The following is a 20,314-nucleotide window of genomic DNA, read 5'->3' on the forward strand; positions in this document are numbered from 1 at the left end:
GCTTTAATCTCCACTGAATTAGGCCATCTGAGAATATGATCTTTCTCCCCCCCCCCCCTCCCCTTAATCCCATCCTCCATCAGGAACCCTGAGCTCAGGGCCCCAAGATGGGAGGTTTGAGGGGGGTGGGAGGGAGGAAAGGGGGAGCCCCCGGCAAGGGGGTCAGCGGTGGGGGCGGAGATGAGGCGGGACGGACTCAGAAGGTTCTCCAGCCTCGAGGGACTATCGACAAATGTATAATAATTAGGCGCTTACTACGTGCCGAGCGCCGTTCTAAGCGCTGGGGGAGATACAGCGTCATCAGGTCGTCCCCCGTGAGGATCACCGGTCAATCCCCATTTTACAGATGAGGTGACCGAGGCACCGAGAGGCGAAGTGACTTGCCCACAGTCACACAGCTGACGAGCGGCCCAGCCGGGAGTCGAACCCGTGACCCCTGCCTCCGAAGCCCGCGCCCTTTCCACTGAGCCACGCTGTAGCCTAAGAGCCTGGCGTCCGCGGCGGAGGACCGTCTGACCGTAGGAAATCAGTGGGAGGCAAAAGTTTGGAAACGGGCAGTCTGACTCAGGATCCCTCGTGGAAGATTTTTGCGGGGAGGGGGGCGGTGGCCGAAGGCCGCTTTCTCCGGGATGCCCGGGCCGAGCCTGGGAGAAATCAGCCCTGGCAGGTTTGGGGGTTCTCGAAGCAGCGGGGCCTAGCGGACGGAGCGCCGGCCTGGGAGCCGGAAGGTCAGGGACCCTAGCCCCAGCCCCGCCGCTTGTTGACCTTAGCCGAGTCGCCTAACTTCCCCGTGCCCCGGTTCCTTCGACTGCAAAATGGGGATTTGAAATAAAAAGATGGCATCCGTTAAGCGCTCGCTACGTGCGAAGCGCTGTTCTGAGCCCTGGAGAGGTTAGAAGGTGATCAGGTTGTCCCACAGTCTCTCCGTCCTCATCCCCATTTTACAGATGAGGTAACTGAGGCCCAGAGAGGTGAAGTGACTCGCCCAAAGTCACACAGCTGACAAGCGGCTGAGCTGGGATGAAGATGGCGAGCCCTATGTGGGACAGGGACTTTGTCCCACCCGATCACTCTGTATCTACCCCAGCGCTTAGGACAGTGCCTGGCCCGTAGTAAGTGCTTAACAAATGCCGTTACGATTATTAATAATAATGTTGGTATCTGTTCGGCGCTTACTACGTGCAGAGCACTGTTCTGAGCGCTGGGGCAGATACAGGGGAATCGGGCTGTCCCGCGTGAGGCTCACGGTCTTCATCCCCATTTTCCAGATGGGGTCACTGAGGCACAGAGAAGCGAAGCGACTCGCCCACGGTCACACAGCTGACAAGTGGCAGAGCCGGGATTCGAACCCACGACCCGCGACGCCCAAGTCCGTTGCTCTTTCCACTGAGCCACGCTTAATGTTATTATTACTCCCGACTTGGGCTGGGGGGGGGCCCCGTGAGGGGCAGCAGAGGGGATGTCCGACCTGACGATACTGGTCTCCCCCCCGGCGCTTAGTCCGGTGCTTGGCACAGAGTAAGCTCTGAACGGATTCCACCGCGACTGTCGTTAACGAGCTTTCGGGAACTTACCCGTTCTCCGCGACACTCTTCCCCACGCGCCCCTTTGCCTTCCCTTTCCCTCTTCGTCTCCCATTCCCCCAGAATCTCCGGAGACCAGTCGACAGACGAAGTAAGCTCGTCCCAGTGATCGCGATGAATAGAAATAACAGCTAGATATCTGTTAAGCACTTACTGTGTGCCAAGCACTGGGCCGAGCGCTGTGGGAGAGACAGGATGATCGGGTCGGGCACAGTCCCTGGGAGCCGGAAGGTCACGGACTCCAGTCCCAGCCCCGCCACCTGTCTGTTGCGTGACCTCAGGCGAGTCGCTTTCCTTCTCTGTGCCCCGGTTCCTTCGACTGTAAAATGGGGATTTAAAATGAAAAGATGGCATCCGTTAAGCGCTTACTACGTGCGAAGCGCTGTTCTGAGCGCTGGAGAGGATAGGTGATCGGGTTGTCCCACGGTCTCTCCGTCTTCATCCCCATTTTACAGATGAGGTAACTGAGGCCTCATCATTTTACAGATGAGGTAACGGTCTAAGTGGGAGGGAGAGTGGGGGTCGGATCCCCATTTTGCAGATGAGGAAACTGAGGCCCGGAGAAGCGAAGCGACCTGCCCAGAATGGAGATAGATAAAGTTGGTATTTGATAAGCGCTTACTATGTGCAGAGCACTGTTCTGAGCGCTGGGGCGGATACGGGGTGATCAGGTCGTCCCACGTGCGGCTCACGGTTAATCCCCATTTTCCAGACGGGGTAACCGAGGCACAGAGAAGTTAAGTGACTCGCCCACGGTCCCACAGCTGACAAGCGGCGGAGCCGGGAGTCGAACCCGTGACCTCTGACTCCGAAGCCCACGCTCTCTCCGCTGAGCCGCGCCGCTTCCCCCGTGGAGAAGATTCTGTAACGGAGCTGGAGTTCCCGGGAAGGGGGAAGGATTTTACCCGTTTGCCCCGCGGGGGTTGCGGCGTGCGGAAATTCTCCTCTCCCGAGGGCGGTGGAGGCGGATTGAAACCGTCTCTAAGTCACCCGCTTCGTTTTCATTTGTTCTGCTATGGGGACTGGGGCCGCTTTTCGGAGAAATGGGGCTTGGTGAATATCGGGGCATGGGAGTGGAGGTTTGCTGGCTCGGGGCCGGATAGGGGCCCTTAGTGGGCCCAGGAAACGCTGGATTCAAGGAGTCCCTTACCGGTCAAGGACTCTTGAGGTGGGTGAAGCTTTGTAGGTTGAAGCTGGCCCTTCGGGATGTGGGGAAAAATGGACGAGGAGAAGGTATTGGGTTTTGGCAGGGGGTAAGGCGGGGGGCGGGCAAGCTGTGGTTGTCACCGCCCCCCCCCCCCCCCCGCCCGCCCAAGCACACCTTGCAGGTTTGGGGGCTGGGCAACTCACTGGTCAGAAAGAACACATTTGCTCGGTATCTCGGATCCCTCGGCGGCAGAAAGCACATCCAGTCCCGCGGCGGTAACCACCACAGCACGACCCGTCCTTTCTCTCTCGCTCCTAGGTCCCAGTCCCGCCCGAGGTCTGCTGGGTAGTTAATGCGGAAGATAAAGAGGTTGCGTCTGGAAAACGAGACCGCCGGGCGTTGGAGAAGGTAACTTCCCACATTACGCCGAGGGGGACGGTTTGGGGGAGTCGGGATGGGGGACGGGACACCGGTCCCGACCCGGGCGCTCGCCACTCGTGTCCTTGGCCTCGTGCAGCCCGAGAGGCTTGTGAGGAACGGGCTGCCCTCGGCTGTCACTGCGGTTCTCCCACGTTCCTCCAGCCCGACTGATCTGCGACATCGGCGGAGCGCCTCCTTGGTGCCGAGCGCTGTACTGGGTGCCCGGAGAGCTACAGGAAACACAGAAATTGAAGCAGTCAGTCAATCGATGGTATTTACCGAGCACAGTACGAAGCGCTCGGGAGAGCACGGTAAAACGGAGTTAGCGGGCACGTCCCCTGCCCGCGACGGGAAGCAGCGTGGCCTCGTGGATGAAGCACGGTCCTGGGAGTCACAGGGACTTGGGTTTTAATCCCAGCTCCGCCGCTTGTCAGCTGCGCGACCTTGGGCGAGTCAGTTCGCTTCTCAGGGCCTCCTCTGTCAGATGGGGATTAAGCCCGGGAGCCCGAGGTGGGACATGGACTGTGTCCAACCGGATGAGCTCGTGTCTACCCCGGCGCTTAGTACAGTGCATAGTAAGCGCTTAACAAATACCATTTACGTTTTTTTTTTTTTTAAGAAAAAAGAGTAGGTGGGGGGAGAAGGGAAGACAAAAGTGAAACAACAAAGCTAGCCCTTTTCCTTGTCTTCCCTCATCCCACCTTTCCCGGTCCAGAAATAGCAAAAAGTCCCCAACGATCTAAATATTTACGAAGACCGCGCTCCCTGCTTCACCCGCCGTCTGCTCCCTCTCTCCATCTCCGGGGGTTCGTGTGGACCCTGTCCGGGTACCGAAGGGAGCGGGGGTGAAGGGGAGGGCACCGATTCAACGCGGCCATCCCGGGCCTTGTATTGGAAGGTGATGTTGCTAACCACGAGGAGGGGCGGTAAATTTGGCTGCCCGCGACTTACTCTCTTGTGCCCCCCCCCCCCCCCCCCCCCCCGCCCAACCTTAGGCTGGACCCCCGGCTCGGATTTTCGGATGCCTTTTGCCCCTTCTGCTCTCCGAGCGGAACGCGGGGTCGGCAGCGGAGGCGGGCTCTTCAAGGCAGGAAAGCTGCCGAAGGAGCGTGGCCTAGTGGATAGAACACGGGCCTGGGAGCCAGAAGGACCTGGGTTCTCATCCCGGCTGGGCCACTTGTCTGCTGTGTGACCGTGGGCAAGTCGCTTCATTTCTCTGGGCCTCATCTGGAAAATGGGGGATAAAGGCTGTGAGCCCCACGTGGGCCGTGGACTGTGTCCAACCCGATTAGCTTGTATCTACCTCAGTGCTTAGTATAGTGCCCGGCACATAGTAAGCACTTGACAGATACCTCCGCCCCCCCCCCCCCCCCCCCAAAAAAAAGAGGCAAGAAAAAGTTGGAGATTTCGCCAGGATGTGTGCGCGCGTACGGGTCCGCTCGCCCAATACCGAGATGAGAGAAGGTCGGGGGAGAGGGCTAGCGAGGAAATATTACCTTGTGGTTTGGAGTTGTCAGGGTTCTTTGGGTACCCTGCTAAATCTTTTAGTTTCTCCCTTGCTTGCTTCTAGGTTTGCATCTGTTAAAAAGACAAAATGTCGCAGTTTTTGGTGGTCAGAGTTGGAGGAGCTGAGCTTAGGCAGAAAACCAAGTTCAGTGCTGGCGGTGAAAGAGGGCCGGGGTGGGGTGGCTCAGGGACGTAGAAAACAGGAGGCCCACGATAATAATAATAAATAATAATGATGATGGTATTTGTTAAGCACTTACTATGTGCAAAACACTGTCCTGAGCTATCAGTTCCTCCGGGACAGGGATCGTCAACTGCAGTGGTGGACTCTCCCAAGCGCTTAGCCCAGTGTTCTGCCTCCCAGGTTAATACCACTGATTGATTGAGGAAGGGGAGATACTGTCCTGGGGGCATTAGATCTGCCTCTCCTTTTTTTTTTTTTTAATGGTATCTGTTAAACGCTTTCATTCATTCATCCATTCATCCAGTCGTATTTATCGAGCGCTTACTGTGTGCAGAGCACCGTACTAAGCGCCTGGGAAGTACAATTCAGCAACAAATAGAGGCGATCCCTGCCCACGACAGGCTCACGGTCCAGAAGGGGGGAAGACAGACATCACAACAAGTAAACAGGCATCAGTGGGATACGTGCCGGGCATCGTACTGAGCGTTGGAGTAGATACAAGATAATCATGCTGGACACAGTCCGTGTCCCACCCGGGGCTCACAGTCTTCATCCCCACTATCCAGACGAGGGAACCGAGGCCTTGAGGAGTTAAGCGACTTACCTAAGGTCACCCGGCAGACGCGTGGCGGGGCCGGGATTAGAACCCAGGTCCTTTTGACTCCCGGGCCTGGGCTCTCTCCACTAGGCCATGCCTGTTCCACTTAGTAACGAGACTCTGATTGTGTCACCCCCTCCCCTTCTGGAATTCCGTTCCGGAACCTTCCCTTTCTGAAGGGGGCCGTTGACCCCGGAACCCGGCAACCGCAAACTGCCCAACGCTTCAGTTCCGAACACTCCTGAGCACCGGCTGCGGGACTTCCGAACTCCTCCTGCCTTTCCAGGGGGCCGGCTTTCCGCGGGGGCTGCGGTTACGGGGAAAAAAACTGTACTCTAGGACCCCAAGTAGTCTCCCCGCGATTGTAAGGAAGGACCTCGAAGAGGCCAAGAAGACACAGTCGTCCAGCGTGATCAGGAAGGTGGAGCAGCTGTGGAACATGACCAGACCGAGAGGGTCAGCGCTCGGCGGGCCGGGAGGGGCGAGAGAGTCACCGGGCGGGTGGGAAGCGGGAATTGTCGTCGCCCAGGTCCAGTGGCACCAGGGTGAGGGGGCGACTGTGGGAGCTGGAAGGTGGCTGGTTGAAACAAACCAGAGAAAAGAGCTCTTGATCCAGCCGGGGGCAGGGCCACGGAGCTCGTTCCCACGGGAGACTGTGCGGCCGGTTCAGGAAGGGTTGGAATGGGTTCCTGGGCGAGGGGTCCCTAGGAGGAACATCAGGGCCGCCACCTGGTCCCTCCCGAGCACCGGGGGCCACCCGGCTCCTCCCGGCTGTCCCGTCGCTGCCGTCGTCGGAGACCCTCCCGGGCTCCGCGGACCGCCCGCCTACCTGGCCGGCGGCGCGATGGCTCACGTCCTTCCAGGTTCCGGGACTCTGGTGGGTTTGGGAAACGTGAGTCCTTCGGCTCCGAGAGGGCGGTGAAATCTGACCTAGCCTGGAAACTCCCCGGCCCCGGCAGAGGATTTCCCTGATTGCGGGGGGGGGGGGGGGGGGGGGGGGGGGGGGGGAAGAGAGGCGGGCTGGTGGGAGGGGAGGGTGGGAGGAGAACATCGTGCCCGGAGAAGCCTGAAATCAGCTATGATTCCCCAGCCCAGCTAAACAAACTCTTAACTCTGGTAGCTGAAGAGGACTCCACGGGGCTGGGCTGGAGGGCCGAGACCTTTGCAAATTTGCCTTTGAATCCGGGTCCTTTCCGAGCTGCATTCCCCTAAGCAACTAGTTGGCTCTGAGGCGCGGGCTTCGCCCCTTGGAAGGAGAGAGGCGAGCGAGACCGTATCTCTGGGTCCGCCTCTGCCTCTCGGTCTCTCGCCGTCCGCGCGTCCGTGTCTCGCTCGCCCATCTCCAAGTCCTGCCCGCCCGGGAGATCGGACCCGGTCGCCCCCCGGCACCTCCGGAGGTTCCCGCAAGCGCCTCGCGATGTTCTCCCGCTTCCTTCACTGCTTCCTCGACTGCGGTTGGGCCTCCCGGTCCTCCCGCACGGGTCCGAGCCCAAAGTAGATCATCTTTCTCTGTCTTATTAACCGGGGCCGGGGCCGGGGGGGAGACACGCGAGCCCACCGGGCCCGGGACGCCCGGCCTGCGTGCCGCTGCCGGTGGAGAAGGGGAACCCGTCTTGTCGTGTTGGGGTGTTGGACCCCTTGGAGTAGAAACTCGCAAAAGATCTGAGCGGGGAAATCCTTCGGTCGGGGAGGCGGGTTGGCGCGTGTAAGTGTGGGTGCGCGCGCTCCCTCCCGCCTGCGCCTGAGTCTTATTCATCTCGACTGAGACGGGGCCGGGTAAAAAGGCGGAAATGGACCGGGAATTCTCCTCTCCCTCCTCCGGGTGGCCGTGGAGTTGGGAGAGAGATTCCTGAATTAGAGCTAATCGGTGAGTCAGCGGGCCTTACCGAGGAGGAGTGGAATGACCTGGCTTGCGCTCGTTCTGTTATGTATCTGACGCTCAGAGAGTCAAGGTATGGGGGAGATGGCCAGCTGCGGGGAACAGACTGTTGCTTCTCAAGCTCTCGGTCTGCAGAGCGCAGGAGAGGGCTGAGGTCGGATAGGGGGAAAGCTTCCTGGCCGCGGATCTGGGAAAGGAAGCAGGTGGCTTGGCTCTGGCGAACGAGGGAGAGGATCGGCCGGAACACACGATAGGGGGTAGAGGTCTCTGGGGCCGTGGGATCCCTCGGGCCGATCTTGGGCCGGATCCCGGCCGCCGTGTCCTTGACCCGGCCTGCCCTCCGTGAGGCGGCCCAGGCTCGTGGGGACTGGATGAGCGGGGCCGGCGACGGAGCGGTTCCCGCCCCTTGCTAATTACGGTATTCGTTAAGCGGCAGTGCCTCAATCGACGGAATCGATCGAGCGTTGACTGTGTGCGGACCGCGGGACCGAGCACTCGGGGGGGCGGTGGGGGGCCGGTGCGGTACCAAGAACAATAATGATGGCATTCGTTAAGCGCTTACCACGTGCCAAGCACCGTTCTGGGCGCCGGGGCGGATACAGGGGGATCGGGTTGTCCCCCCTGGGGCTCACAGATGAGGTGACTGAGGCACGGAGAAGTGAGGTGACTTGGACGGCTGACAGGCGGCGGAGCCGGGATTAGAACCCACGACCTCTGACTCCCAAGCCCGGGCTCTTGCCACTAGGCCACGCTGCAGTAGGGTTGGTAGGTGGGGCTCCTGGCCCTCAACTTCCTTCCCGCCTCTTGGGATGGACTTTGGCAAGAGGGAATGTGCCAGGCAGAGGGCCTGAGCCCACAGGCCTCCATCAGCCGGTCAGCCCCTGGTGCGATCTGGCCCTGCCTCGGTTCTCCTCTCCCCCCGCCTCCTCCCTGCGCCCCCTTAGCCGGCGTCCCCCAGACCCACCAGGCTCTTTCCCCGGAGGGTCGGGTCACCGGCCGGGGAGAAGCAGCAGTACTTCTGACGCACCCGTCCTCTGTTTGGAGCAGAAAACAGGCCGGAGCGGGAACGGGGGAAGGCGAGCCAGACTCTCAGCGGAGGAGGAACTCGGTGGAGGGGGAGGTGTGGGCTCGGGAGCACCGGCGGAGCCGGCAGCCCCCCCGGCCCTCTGGGAGGGTGATCGCGGCTACCTCAAAGTAGGGGGAAGAGTCGGCCGCCCTCTCCCCTGCAGGTTTCCGGCCTCCTTTGGGGGAGCGATCTCTGCCTCACTCGCTTCCCCCTTTGGAACGGCTTTGGAGCATCCGGGTCAGGCGCTTTGGACCAAACCCCCGGATGGGTGGGCGGGGGGGAGGGCGCGCCACCTGGGGAGGGGGCGGGGGCCGGGCCGGGCGGCCGAGGGGTCGGTGGTGCCGAAAGTGGCAGGGCGGTAACGTACCCCACTTAGGGCCTAGCTCCCGGGTGTCCAGAGGGTGTGCTGACCCTCTTCCCTCACCCCCCCCCCCCCCCCCCAAAGCCTTCCCCACACATCTCCCGGCCAGGGAACACCTTCTCGGAGGCCGCGGGGGCCGGGGGTTGGCCACCAGGGGTGGGAGGAAGGGACCCTTGGGAGGGGTTTTGCCCGGCCTGACCGGAGAGGAGCATATCTGTCTCCTCCAACGTGCTGGGCGCCCACCAGGTGTGGGGCGTTCAAGTGGCACCTGGGAAGCAGACGTGAGATGAGAAGGCACTATCCCCGTTCTCCGGAGGTGCTCACACGGTCTCGTGGGGGAGGCGGAAGGTGTAAATTGACGGTGCCGCAGCCGAGGGAGACAGTCGATAGAAACAGTAGACAGAAAGGGTCTACCGAAGGCTCGCCTCCTCCGAGAGGCCTTCCCGGACTAAGCCCCCCTTTTCCTCAGCTCCCCCTCCCCTCCGTGTCGCCCCGACTCGCTCCTTTTGCTCTACCCCCCCCCCCCCCCCCCCGGCCCACACCACTTGTGTATATGTGTACATATCTATGGTCCTGTTTGTTTATACGGATGCCTGTTTACTTGCTCCGATGTGTATACACCTATAATTCTATTTATTTCTGTCGATACCCGTTTCGCCTGTTTTGATGTCCGTCTCCCCCCTTCTGGACTGTAAGTCTGGTGTGGGCAGGAGTCATGTCGTCTCTCTCTATTGCTGAATCGTCCTTTCCAAGCGCTTAGTGCAGCGCTCTGCGCACGGTAAGCGCTCGGTAAATACGACCGAATGAACGAAAGGGATGACTCGATCAATCACAGGGAAGTAAAGAGGCGTGCGTGCGTGCTCGGGGTGGAAGAGGTTGCGGAAGAGAGGCCGGGGAAGGCCTCCGGGAGGGAGCGGCTTTTGAGGGGGCTCTAGAGAAGGGGAAGGTGTCTCCCCCTGAAGCTGTGGGCCTCTTGAATTTCTGCCTGGGTCCTGGGGCCGGGGCGGGGGTTGAGGGAAGGGCGGGGAGGAAGGCTGGGGGTTCATGTGGGCTGAATTATCCGGTCGATTTCTGGAAAACACATGCGTTTCTTGGGCTTTCAAACAGCCCTGCTGTACGGCAGCCAGGAGCGCTCCTTCCTGCTCTACTCAGAACCCGGAAGAGTGCAGAAAGAAGTCCCGCTATTCCTGGGGGACACCACCCCTCCCCGCCCCCGGCCCCCCCCCCCCCCCCCGTGCCCACCCCTCCGCCCCGCTATAATCCTGCAGCTTCCCCGCCAGCTCGGAAGGGACGGGAAGGATGACTGCTGTGGAGACCCTGACCGACCGGCCCAGTACAGTGGAGATGGAGGAGCCCCCGCTGCCGCCCTCGTCCCGTTTCCAGGTGGAGAAGCATTCGTGGGATGGGCTGCGGGACATCATTCACAGCAGCAGGAAGTACTCGGGCTTCATCGTGAACAAGGCTCCCCACGAGTTCCAGTTTGTCCAGAAAACGGACGAGTCGGGCCCTCACTCGCACCGCCTGTACTACCTGGGTACGTCCGATTCCATCAGACTTTCTCTCTCTCGTGCGTATGTGTGTGTGTGAGAGAGTGAGTGCATGAGAGCCTGTGTATATGTGTGTGTGTGTGTGTGTGTCTGTGTCTGTGTGAGAGAGAGTGTGTGTGTCTGTAAATGTGTGTTTTCTCCCGAGTTTTCCGGTAGGGGAGTGAGTACATCCTTGATTTTAGAAAGCCCTGTACATTTTGCTGGTTCGAACACCCTCTGAAACCCAGCCAGAGGGGGAAGGGAGAGCGGGGTCAACGTATGAAGTTGTGGCCAGACTCATCAAAGGATGATGGGCGATTTTGGGATAAACATTCTTGGGAAAATGTAGGGCTGCAAAGGGGCAAGTGGAGGAGCGTCTGACCCTCCCCCGGAAGACGGGGGGGTCCGGGTGGGTCCCCGTCACGCGGTCCCTCCGAGCGCCCCCGTGCCGCACCACTGTCGGAGGCGGCAGATTCCTGGGCCCAGAGGAGCCTGCCGTGGCTTTGCTCGCGATCGGATGTTCTCCGGAAGATGATGGTAGGAATAACTGTGGTATTTGTTAAGCACTTATTATGTGCCGAGCACTCTACTAAGCCCTGGGGTAGATACAAGATAAACAGATCCCACATGGGGCTCCCGGTCTAAGCAGGAAAGAGAATGGGTTTTGAATCCCCATTTTGCAGATGAGGGGACTGAGGCACAGAGAAGTTAAGTGACTCGTCCGAGGTCACACAACAGATACGCGACGGCGCCAGGAGTAGAACCCGGGGCCTCCGACTGCCCAACCCGTGCTCTTTCCACTAGGCCGCGCTGCGGTTCCTCCACCCAGATGAAATCTTCCGACCATGGGAACTGTCGTTTTAGGAATTTCTGACTTTCACTTTAGCATTTCTGGGAGTTGACATTCCAGCCCCGAAAGTGATTTCACTCTCATGGCCAGCCAGCTGATGGAATACAATGTCATCCCTCTTGTGACTTGTAACTGGGCTTCAGCCCTTTCTTTATTCCCAGAGAGCCTGGCAGGGGTGGGGTTAGAATGAGCCCAGCCCGGCCGGTGGGGCGGGCGAGGCTAGCGGTAGCCTATCGGTTGACGATGGTTGCCCTGAGCGAGGCGGACTCTGTCCCTATCGAAAGACCAGAGCAAGGTGCTTACTTTGCTTCCTGTTGGGAGAGCTTAGATCTTTCCCCCCGGGACAGGGCCTCGTCCGGACAGAAGGCCGGTGCTCGGTTTCAGTCCACTCCGCTTTCGGCCACCGAATCGTCCCGGCGTTGCTCGTGAGATGCTTCCCGGAGCGTCTTTGCCGCCTGCCCACCCATCCACCTACCTTATGCGCCCCCCCCCCCCCCCCCCCCGGCGCTTTTAAAATGAGGGGGAAACATAACGGGGGAGCACCGCCATCCTTTCTCCGCTCCGCGGGACAGAGTTTCCTGGTGTGCCTCAGAGAGTGAATAATCGGAATCGTGTTATTTGTTCGGCACCGTACTTAGCACCGGGGTAGATACCAGATCACCGGGTTGGGCACAGTCCCTGTCGTACCCAAGGTTCCCAGTCTAGCGCTTAGTACGGTGCTTGGCACACGACGCTTAACAAATGCCACAGTTATTAGGTGTAGGAGGGAAAATGAGTCTTTATACCCCTTTTTTCCCAACGAGGCACAGGGAAGTGAAGTGACCGGTCCCAGGTCCCACAGCAGGCAGGGAGCAAAGCCGGGATGCGAAGCCCGGTCCTCCGACGCCTGGGTTCTTGCCACTAGGCCCCCCCCCCCCCCCCCCCCCAGGCCCAGCTGACTCTCGTGGCTCCTCGGCAGAACACCTGCTCTCCGCGCGTCACCCGCTTCTCTCTGAACGTTTTGGCTTCCGGGGCCTGCCACCCTGGCTGAACGGGTGCCGGGGAGCGGGAGGTGGGCGACCGGCCTCCCTTGCTCTCTCCCTCCCCTTGGCCCTCGCTCCTCCCCCGCCCCGCTTGACCCTCCCTCTTAGGAGGATTGCCAGCGGGATCCCCAGGCCCCAGTCAAGAGGAGTCGGGCCCCCGGAGGTTTTTCTTTTTCCGCAAAGAGGTGGGCCCCTGAGTTGCTCTTCCTTTTAAACAGGCATGCCCTATGGAAGCCGGGAGAACTCACTCCTGTACTCCGAGATTCCCAAGAAGGTGCAGAAAGAAGCCCTGCTGCTCTTATCGTGGAAACAGATGCTGGATCATTTTCAGGTGGGTTGGCAGGGGATGGAGGTGCCCTGGGCAAAGTGAGGCGGGTTGGACCTCCGGCTCAGGACAGTGAGCGGCTGGGGCTGGGTGGAAGGTCAGAGAGGGCCCTCAGATTGGTTTGGGGGGGGGCTGAATCATAACGTTGGGCATGGAGCGGTCACAGGGGAGGCGTGGCCAACCTGAGCCAGCTCTAGAAAGAGGCCCTACCCACTCCTCCCCGCCACCACATCTCTTCCCTCTCCACCCCCACAGTCACACACCGCCTCCTTCTGTCTATAAGCTATGCAGAGAATAGGGTTCAGAGCACCAGGTACGTGGGGGGCAGTCACACACCCTCCCTCTGCTGTGTACACAGAGATTAGTATGCGGCCGCTCTAAGAGCTCTTGGTCGGGGCGTGGCCGGCTCCCATTTTTAAAGCAAGGACCAGGTGGAAGAATCGATCCATCACTGGTCTCAATCGACCACTTGCAGAGCACCCAACTAAGCGCTCGGGAGAGTCCAGGACGGCAGAGTTGGTAGCCACGTTCCCTGCCCACGAGGAGCTCCTTGTCGCCACCAGCGGCCTCGAGCGGCCTCCCTGTGTGCAAGGTGCCGCCCCGGGCTCTTGGGTGGGGGGACGGACAACAGAAATCAAAGATACAGCCCCCTCCCTCGCTGAGCTTACAGTCAGATGGACACGGATGGCCAAATATACACCGGGTCGGAGGATGAGAGCCTAGGTGGAAATGCTCCAAAACCGAAGCGAGCGATTCGATAAAACAGCGACGGATCACCTCGTGAGCTCCCTGCCGGGGCTGGGGGGCGTGAGCGGGTGACTGGAGGCGATCGGTCAGGTCTGTAGGGAAGTCAGGGGAGACCGGGCAGCTTCCTCGACCTGACTGCAGAGAGGGGCTGGGGGGGAAGAAAGAAAGAGAGAGAGAGAGAGAGAGAAAGAAAGGAAAGAAAGGAAGGAAGGAAGGAAGAAAGAAAGAGAGAGAGAGAGAAAGAGAGAGAGAGAGAGAGAAAGAAAGAAAGAAAGAAGGAAGAGGGGTGGCTGCAGGTGCTGTTGTCAAGCATTATGTTTCCCGTAGACATTTTACCCATTAAAGGTCATCTTGTCCATTTCTCTGCTTCCTAAGTCGGGTCGACACTGAACCGTTCGGGATTGATAAGAATCTCTCCTGTGTTAGAAAGAGGTCTTGGAGTCCCCGAAGCTGGCTCTCTATTTCAGGATAAAAGCTTGAACTGAGAGAGAGAGAGACGGAGAGATAGAGGCACAGGCAGACAGACCGACCCACACACAAAGCAGGAACAGAGAGAGGGAGTGTTGTAGAAGCTGTGGGTCCAGTACAGAGAAACTCTTTGACTCTTTCATAGTTGGAAGTAAGTCGGGGGAGTGGAGTCTTTCACCAAAGCCGTGGGCAGCTGGGTGGGGGGCGGGGGGAAGGGTAGCGTTGGAGTGGGGCTGCCTAGGGCCGGGAGTCCCTATGGCAGCAGGCCCATCGTCCCCAGGGAAACGTGGTTGGAGAGGGAGGCGCTCTTGTTTGGGGCCTGCACAAACTACAGTCGGAGCCAAGAGAAACCGGGCCAAGATTGGGCTGGATCTGGGCCCTGGGCACCCGCTTCTCCCTTCAACCTCCTCCCACTTAGGGCCTCTGGGAACCCGGCGGGGGGTGAGGGCGGTGGAAGAGCACTGCTAGAAATGCACCGGGTGTTTGAGCGTGCGTGTGGGTCCCAGTGGTTGTCCCCTCAGCCTCCGGAAGAGAGGCTCTTGCCTCCACCTAGATCCAGTTCAGAAGCCCGTGGCCCCAGAGCCCAGCTTGGGCTGGGGCCGGGTTGGGTGAGGCCGAAGACTTCTTTCCTGTCCACGGCGGGGGCTGGGATTCTCCCGCCTCCGTAGCCAGAGGTAGCAATAGACGCCGGAAGTGGGACTCAAACAAAGACAAGGGAGAGTATTCGCCTACCCCAGTGCTCGGAGACTCCAGGCTGGTGGTTTGGAGGGGAGAAGCGGGGGAGGGTCGGGGCTGGGGGTGAGTTATTACTTGGCTGCTGATGCCTCAGTCCTCCAGGCTGGTATTCGTTCCCCGTCTTGCCGCGGCCCTGTATTCACCAGGCGTTGATTCCGTTCCAGAGGACGCTCTGGTCTTCGGGCCCCCCTTCCCCTTTCCCCTTCTCTCCGCGCCCTAAGGGCCCTGGCCTTCGCCCTCTCCGATTCCCACCTAGGCTACCCCGCACCACGGGATGTACTCCAGGGAGGAGGAGCTGCTGAGAGAACGTAAACGTCTCGGAGTCTTCGGGATCACGTCTTACGACTTTCACAGCGAGAGCGGCCTCTTCCTCTTCCAGGCCAGCAACAGCCTTTTTCACTGCCGAGATGGCGGCAAGAATGGTTTTATGGTGAGTCCCTCTGGCCGACGGAGTGGCCCCGTCCCTCAGGGTAAAGCCCTCCACCTGGGCAAGGAACGGAGGGTTTGGCCAGAGCCGCGCACCCTCCTCCTCCCCCACCCCCGATTCGTGCTCGTCTGCCCTCAGGTGTCCCCCATGAAGCCTCTGGAAATAAAGACGCAGTGTTTGGGCCCTCGGATGGACCCCAAGATTTGCCCTGCCGATCCCTCTTTCTTCTCCTTCATCAATAACAACGATCTGTGGGTGGCCAGCATCGAGACGGGAGAGGAGCGCCGGATGACTCACTGTCATAAAGGTAGGGACGGTCCCCAGATGGGAGCGTGGAGTCCTGGGACCGGTGAGCGCTCTGCCCCGCGGCGTCCAACCAGGCCCACGGGGTGGCCCCCGCTTCCCCGCCCTTCCCACCGGGGGTCTCTTAGTGAGGAGGGGAGGGGCTCTTCTCCTGTCCGCTCATTTCCAACCCCACCCCAGCTCCCTTCGCCGGTGGCGTCCGTTTCTCTTTCCGTCAGATTCCCCTCTTGACCGTCCATTTCAAGGGTCCGCCCCGGCCGTCTCCCTCGTATCCCTCGGCTCCTCGCCTCGTCCCAGCTTGCGCTCTTCATTCCTCCCAAGCCGGCCTCCTAACCACACGTTCCCTCGTGACTCTATTGTCCTCTCCCAAGCTCTTAGTAGAGTGCGCCGCACACAGTCGGTGCTCAGGCGATACCACCGAGTGATTGACTCCTGACTCCAACTCACTGCTCAGACCTTTACCCCTAGCGGGAATATGCCCTCTCCCTTCAAATCCGCCAAGCCACATCTTGCTCCGCCTTCAGAGCCCTTCTGAAAATCCAGCCCCTCCAAGAGGCCTCCCCGTATAGACTCCCCTCTGCCCCTTGGTCACGCTGTCGTACTCGTTCATTCAGTCGTATTTATTGAGCGCTTACTGTGCGCGGAGCACTGTACTAAGCGCTTGGAAAGTACGGTTCGGCAGCGGATAGAGACGATCCCTACCCAACAACGGGCTCACCGTCCAGGAGACTTATCGGTATCAGCCCCTTGGCGCTCGTGTTTCTGCTCGTCTGTAAGCCCCTCGAGGGCGGGGAATCACGTCTGCCAACAGTTTTATTGTCCTCTCCCAAGCGCTGAGTCCAGTGCCGTGCACACAGTAAATGCCGTTGATTGATTTATCAACGTATCATTTATTGAGCCAATATTTTGGCTTTAATCATTTGTTCTTCTGCTCTTACCCTTTTACCAGTGGTGTGTTAGGCAATTTACGGGGCCCAGCCCATACCCATTTCTTTTACTTCAGCTGAGCGTTCTCGGGTGCTCGGTGAATGCCGTCGATGACGATGATGGCGGTGGGCTTGACTGTCTCTTGACCCCTCTGCTCCCCCACCCCCGCAGGTTTATCGAACGTCTTTGAGGACCCCAGGTCCGCTGGGGTGGCCACCTTTGTCATCCAGGAGGAGTTCGATCGTTTCACTGGCTATTGGTGGTGCCCAACGGCTTCGAAGGAAGGTGAGGGGGTTCCCGACCGGAGACGCTCTCTCCCCGCCGTGATCCCGAGGCCTCAGCTTGGACTGTGCCCTCAAGCGGGAGTGGGGTGCAGTCTGCTTACATTTGTCCCCCCTCCCTCTCCCCCTGCCCCCCAATCGGTCCGCCTCCACAGAGTTCTAGGTTCGTGGAATCGCGGCCCAGGGAACCGACGGGAAGAGGGCCGGCACAGGCCGGGGGGCCCCGATACGGAGGTCTCTCCGGCCCCGCCTGGGAGCTCTGGGGTCTCGTCGGAGCCCCCGGGAGGCGAGGGTGGGAGTTCGGCCCAGACGGCCGCAAGGGCGGCAAAGGCGGCTTCGTTCTGCCCCCCAGCTGGGGACCCGGGAGGGAAGGAGGGGACCCGTTGGCCCCTAGCACTCCCACGGAGCTGGCATCCTTGCTGCATGCCCTTCTTCTCCCATCCTAGGCACCGAGGGCCACAGGACGCTCCGGATCTTATACGAGGAGGTGGACGAATCCGAGGTGGAAATAATCCATGTCCCGTCTCCTGCCCTGGAAGAACGGAAAACAGACTCCTACCGGTATCCCAGGACAGGTGAGCCCAGGGATCGGGAAAAGGAAGGGGGGTAACTGGCCCAAGTGGGAAGAATTTCTTGCGGCTGGGACTGTCGCTCCCTTTCCCCTCCCACACCGACCACCCGCACATACACTTCTCCCTCCTTCCCCTCGCCCCTCTGTTTGGAACCCAGTCGAGCTCCCGCTAAGTTTTTAAAACCTGATGCCAGCAGCTCCCTCCCTTTCCGCAGGTAGCAAAAACCCCAGGATCTCTCTCAAGCTGGCCGAATTCCAAGCCGACAGCCAGGGAAAGGTGAGCTGGGGGTGATGATCCCTTAAATTTGTTGAGGATTTTTGGTTTTCCTAAGCGCTGTCGTGTTGGTTTGCCACACTTTCTCCTTTCTACTAGCATTCCCTGCCCCGCCGCCAACTCTGGTGCAGGGACGGGGTTTTGGACGGGAGCCGGGCCGGCTCTCCCTTGGGAGATGGTTTCTCCCCAGGGCACGCAGATCGAGGGGTTTCACGGCAGCCGGCGGACACCGCTGGGGCCGACTGCTGTCCCCGTGTGCCGGGCTTCCTCCCTGGAGTGGGGATTTTGCGCCACCCCTCTGCCACCATCCCCGTGGGGAGGAAGAGTGGGAGGCGAGATGGAGCTCTTTGGATCCTCTCGGGGGTGAGAGCTGGGAAAGCGGGGGCTGTGTTTGGGGACTCCGAGGTTGGATATCACCCAGGCTCCCTCCTTGCCTTCCTGTCTGCCTGCCTCCCTACCAAGCTACCGATTGTCCCTCCGTGCGGGCTTGGGTCTGGCGCAGAGCAGCCGGAGTGGGGGCGAGGGGCAGAAATCGGCAAGGAGACCAACCGCTCGGGTTCTCGGGGGACATGATTCCCCTCCTCCCAAGCTTCTCGTGGCTCCCCTCTTGCTTCTCTCATCCGACAGAGCCCCCAGCACTGTCTCCCTCTTACCCGTCTGCTCTCTTCTCCCGCTCCGCCCCATCCCGGGCTCTCCGTCCTTCCAAGAGAACCTCCTGACTGGCCCTCGCTCGCGAGCTCCCTATGGCCAACTCATTGCTCCCTCTCTCGCCCCTGTCAGGCTAAAAGCCTCTCGAGGGCAGGGAGCACGTCTTTCCCTCCCGCGCGGCGCCCGTCCCGCTGGTCCCGCGGTTTGGGGTTGAGGGCTACCGAGGCTCGCGGTGTGACCGGTTCCTCCCCGGAGCGGGGTTGCGGGGAAACGGGTGCGGGCCGCTCTGTTTCACCCGCTCTGCCATTTGGTTTTAGATCATGGGCGTTCAGGACAAGGAACTGGTCCAGCCCTTCACCACCCTCTTCCCAACCGTGGAGTATATCGCCCGGGCCGGATGGACACGGGATGGCAAATAGTACGTATCTCTATCTCTCTCTTTCCCTCTCCCTCCCTCCCTCTTCTCCCTCTCTCCCTCCCTCTCTCTTCCGCCCTCTCTCAGGTCCATGCAGCTCAACGTACTGGCATCCTCGGAGACATGGTAGCTCCATCTAAGTCCGGATGCTCTAAGTGGATATTGGGTGGAAAAGGGGTTGGGGCTTTGGGGGCCCTCAGGGGGACCATTTAAAACCAAGGTGTGTACCGCTGGAGTTTTCAGGAATAATAATGACGATGATGATGATGATGGTGGCACTGAGCACTTTCTAGGTGGGCTTTTTGGGGTATTTTATATTAAGCGCGTATATACGTCCCACGCTGTTCTGAGCCCTGGGATAGGTACAAATAATCACGTTAGTAATACTGGTATTCAAGCACTTACTATGTGCAGAGCCCTGTTCTAAGCGCTGGGGTAGATACAGGGTAATCAGGTCGTCCCACGTGAGGCTCACAGTTAATCCCCGTTTTACAGACGAGGTAACTGAGGCACAGAGAAGTTAAGTGACTTGCCCGCAGTCACACAGCTGACAAGTGGCGGAGCCGGGAGTCGAACCCATTCATTCATTCATTCATTCAATAGTATTTATTGAGCGCTTACTATGTGCAGAGCACTGTACTAAGCGCTTGGGATGAACAAGTCGGCAACAGATAGAGACAGTCCCTGCCGTTTGACGGGCTCACGGTCTAATCGGGGGAGACGGACAGACGAGAACGATGGCGATAAATAGAGTCGAGGGGAAGAACATCTCGTAAAAACAATGGCAACTAAATAGAATCGAGGCGATGTACAATTCATTAACAAAATAAATAGGGTAACGAAAATATATACAGTCGAGCGGACGAGTACAGTGCTGTGGGGATGGGAAGGGAGAGGTGGAGGAGCGGAGGGAAAAGGGGAAAAGAGGGTTTAGCTGCGGAGAGGTAAAAGGGGGGGTGGCAGAGGGAGTAGAGGGAGAAGAGGAGCTCAGTCTGGGAAGGCCTCTCGGAGGAGGTGAGTTTTAAGTAGGGTTTTGAAGAGGGAAAGAGAATCAGTTTGGCGGAGGTGAGGAGGGAGGGCGTTCCGGGACCGCGGGAGGACGCGGCCCGGGGGTCGACGGCGGGATAGGCGAGACCGGGGGACGGCGAGGAGGTGGGCGGCGGAGGAGCGGAGCGTGCGGGGTGGGCGGTAGAAAGAGAGAAGGGAGGAGAGGTGGGAAGGGGCAAGGTGATGGAGAGCCTCGAAGCCTAGAGTGAGGAGTTTTTGTTTGGAGCGGAGGTCGATAGGCAACCACCGGAGTTGTTTAAGAAGGGGAGTGACAGGCCCAGATCGTTTCTGCGGGAAGATGAGCCGGGCAGCGGAGTGAAGAATAGACCGGAGCGGGGCGAGAGAGGAGGAAGGGAGGTCAGAGAGAAGGCCGACACGGTAGTCTAGCCGGGATATAACGAGAGCCCGTAACGGTAAGGTAGCCGTCTGGGTGGAGAGGAAAGGGCGGATCTCGGCGATATTGTAGAGGTGAAACCGGCAGGTCTCGGTAACGGATAGGATGCGTGGGGTGAACGAGAGAGAGACGAGTCAAGGATGACACCGAGATCGCGGGCCCGAGAGACGGGAAGGACGGTCGTGCCATCGACGGTGATAGAGGAGTCTGGGAGAGGACCGGGTTTGGGAGGGAAGATGAGGAGCTCAGTCTCGCTCATGTCGAGTTTGAGGTGGCGGGCCGACATCCAGGTGGAGACGTCCCGGAGGCGGGAGGAGATGCGAGCCCGAAGGGAGGGGGAGAGGACGGGGGCGGAGATGTAGATCTGCGTGTCATCTGCGTAGAGATGGTAGTCAAAGCCGTGAGAGCGAATGAGTTCACCCAGGGAGTGAGTGTAGATGGAGAACGGAAGAGGGCCGAGAACTGACCCTTGAGGAACTCCAACAGTTAAAGGATGGGAGGGGGAGGAGGCTCCGGCGAAGGAGACCGAGAATGACCGGCCAGAGAGGTAAGAGGAGAACCGGGAGAGGACGGAGTCCGTGAAGCCAAGGTGAGATAAGGTGTGGAGGAG

The 20,314-nt window shown here is 59.7% G+C and overlaps 1 protein-coding gene across 6 annotated transcripts in view; it reads left to right on the plus strand.

The window, feature by feature from the left end:
* Positions 1-20,314, plus strand: part of DPP9 (dipeptidyl peptidase 9) — a 72,770-nt gene that overhangs the window by 30,970 nt on the left and 21,486 nt on the right. For 3 of the 6 annotated variants that reach the window (XM_029050577.2, XM_029050574.2, XM_029050576.2), the window contains exons 2-10: positions 3,049-3,138; positions 10,013-10,278; positions 12,361-12,473; positions 14,674-14,847; positions 14,983-15,151; positions 16,246-16,359; positions 16,802-16,930; positions 17,142-17,203; positions 18,166-18,266. In XM_029050577.2, coding sequence (XP_028906410.1) covers positions 3,083-3,138; positions 10,013-10,278; positions 12,361-12,473; positions 14,674-14,847; positions 14,983-15,151; positions 16,246-16,359; positions 16,802-16,930; positions 17,142-17,203; positions 18,166-18,266 — 1,184 coding nt within the window. In that variant the 5' untranslated portion in view covers positions 3,049-3,082. Of the gene's footprint in view, positions 1-2,422; positions 2,752-3,048; positions 3,139-5,629; positions 5,895-10,012; positions 10,279-12,360; positions 12,474-14,673; positions 14,848-14,982; positions 15,152-16,245; positions 16,360-16,801; positions 16,931-17,141; positions 17,204-18,165; positions 18,268-20,314 lie in introns of those variants that run through there. The other 3 variants (XM_029050575.2, XM_039910205.1, XM_029050578.1) reach the window with 3 other exon arrangements.

The sequence above is a fragment of the Ornithorhynchus anatinus genome, chromosome X1 (assembly GCF_004115215.2).
Source record: "Ornithorhynchus anatinus isolate Pmale09 chromosome X1, mOrnAna1.pri.v4, whole genome shotgun sequence".
NCBI lineage: Eukaryota > Metazoa > Chordata > Mammalia > Monotremata > Ornithorhynchidae > Ornithorhynchus > Ornithorhynchus anatinus.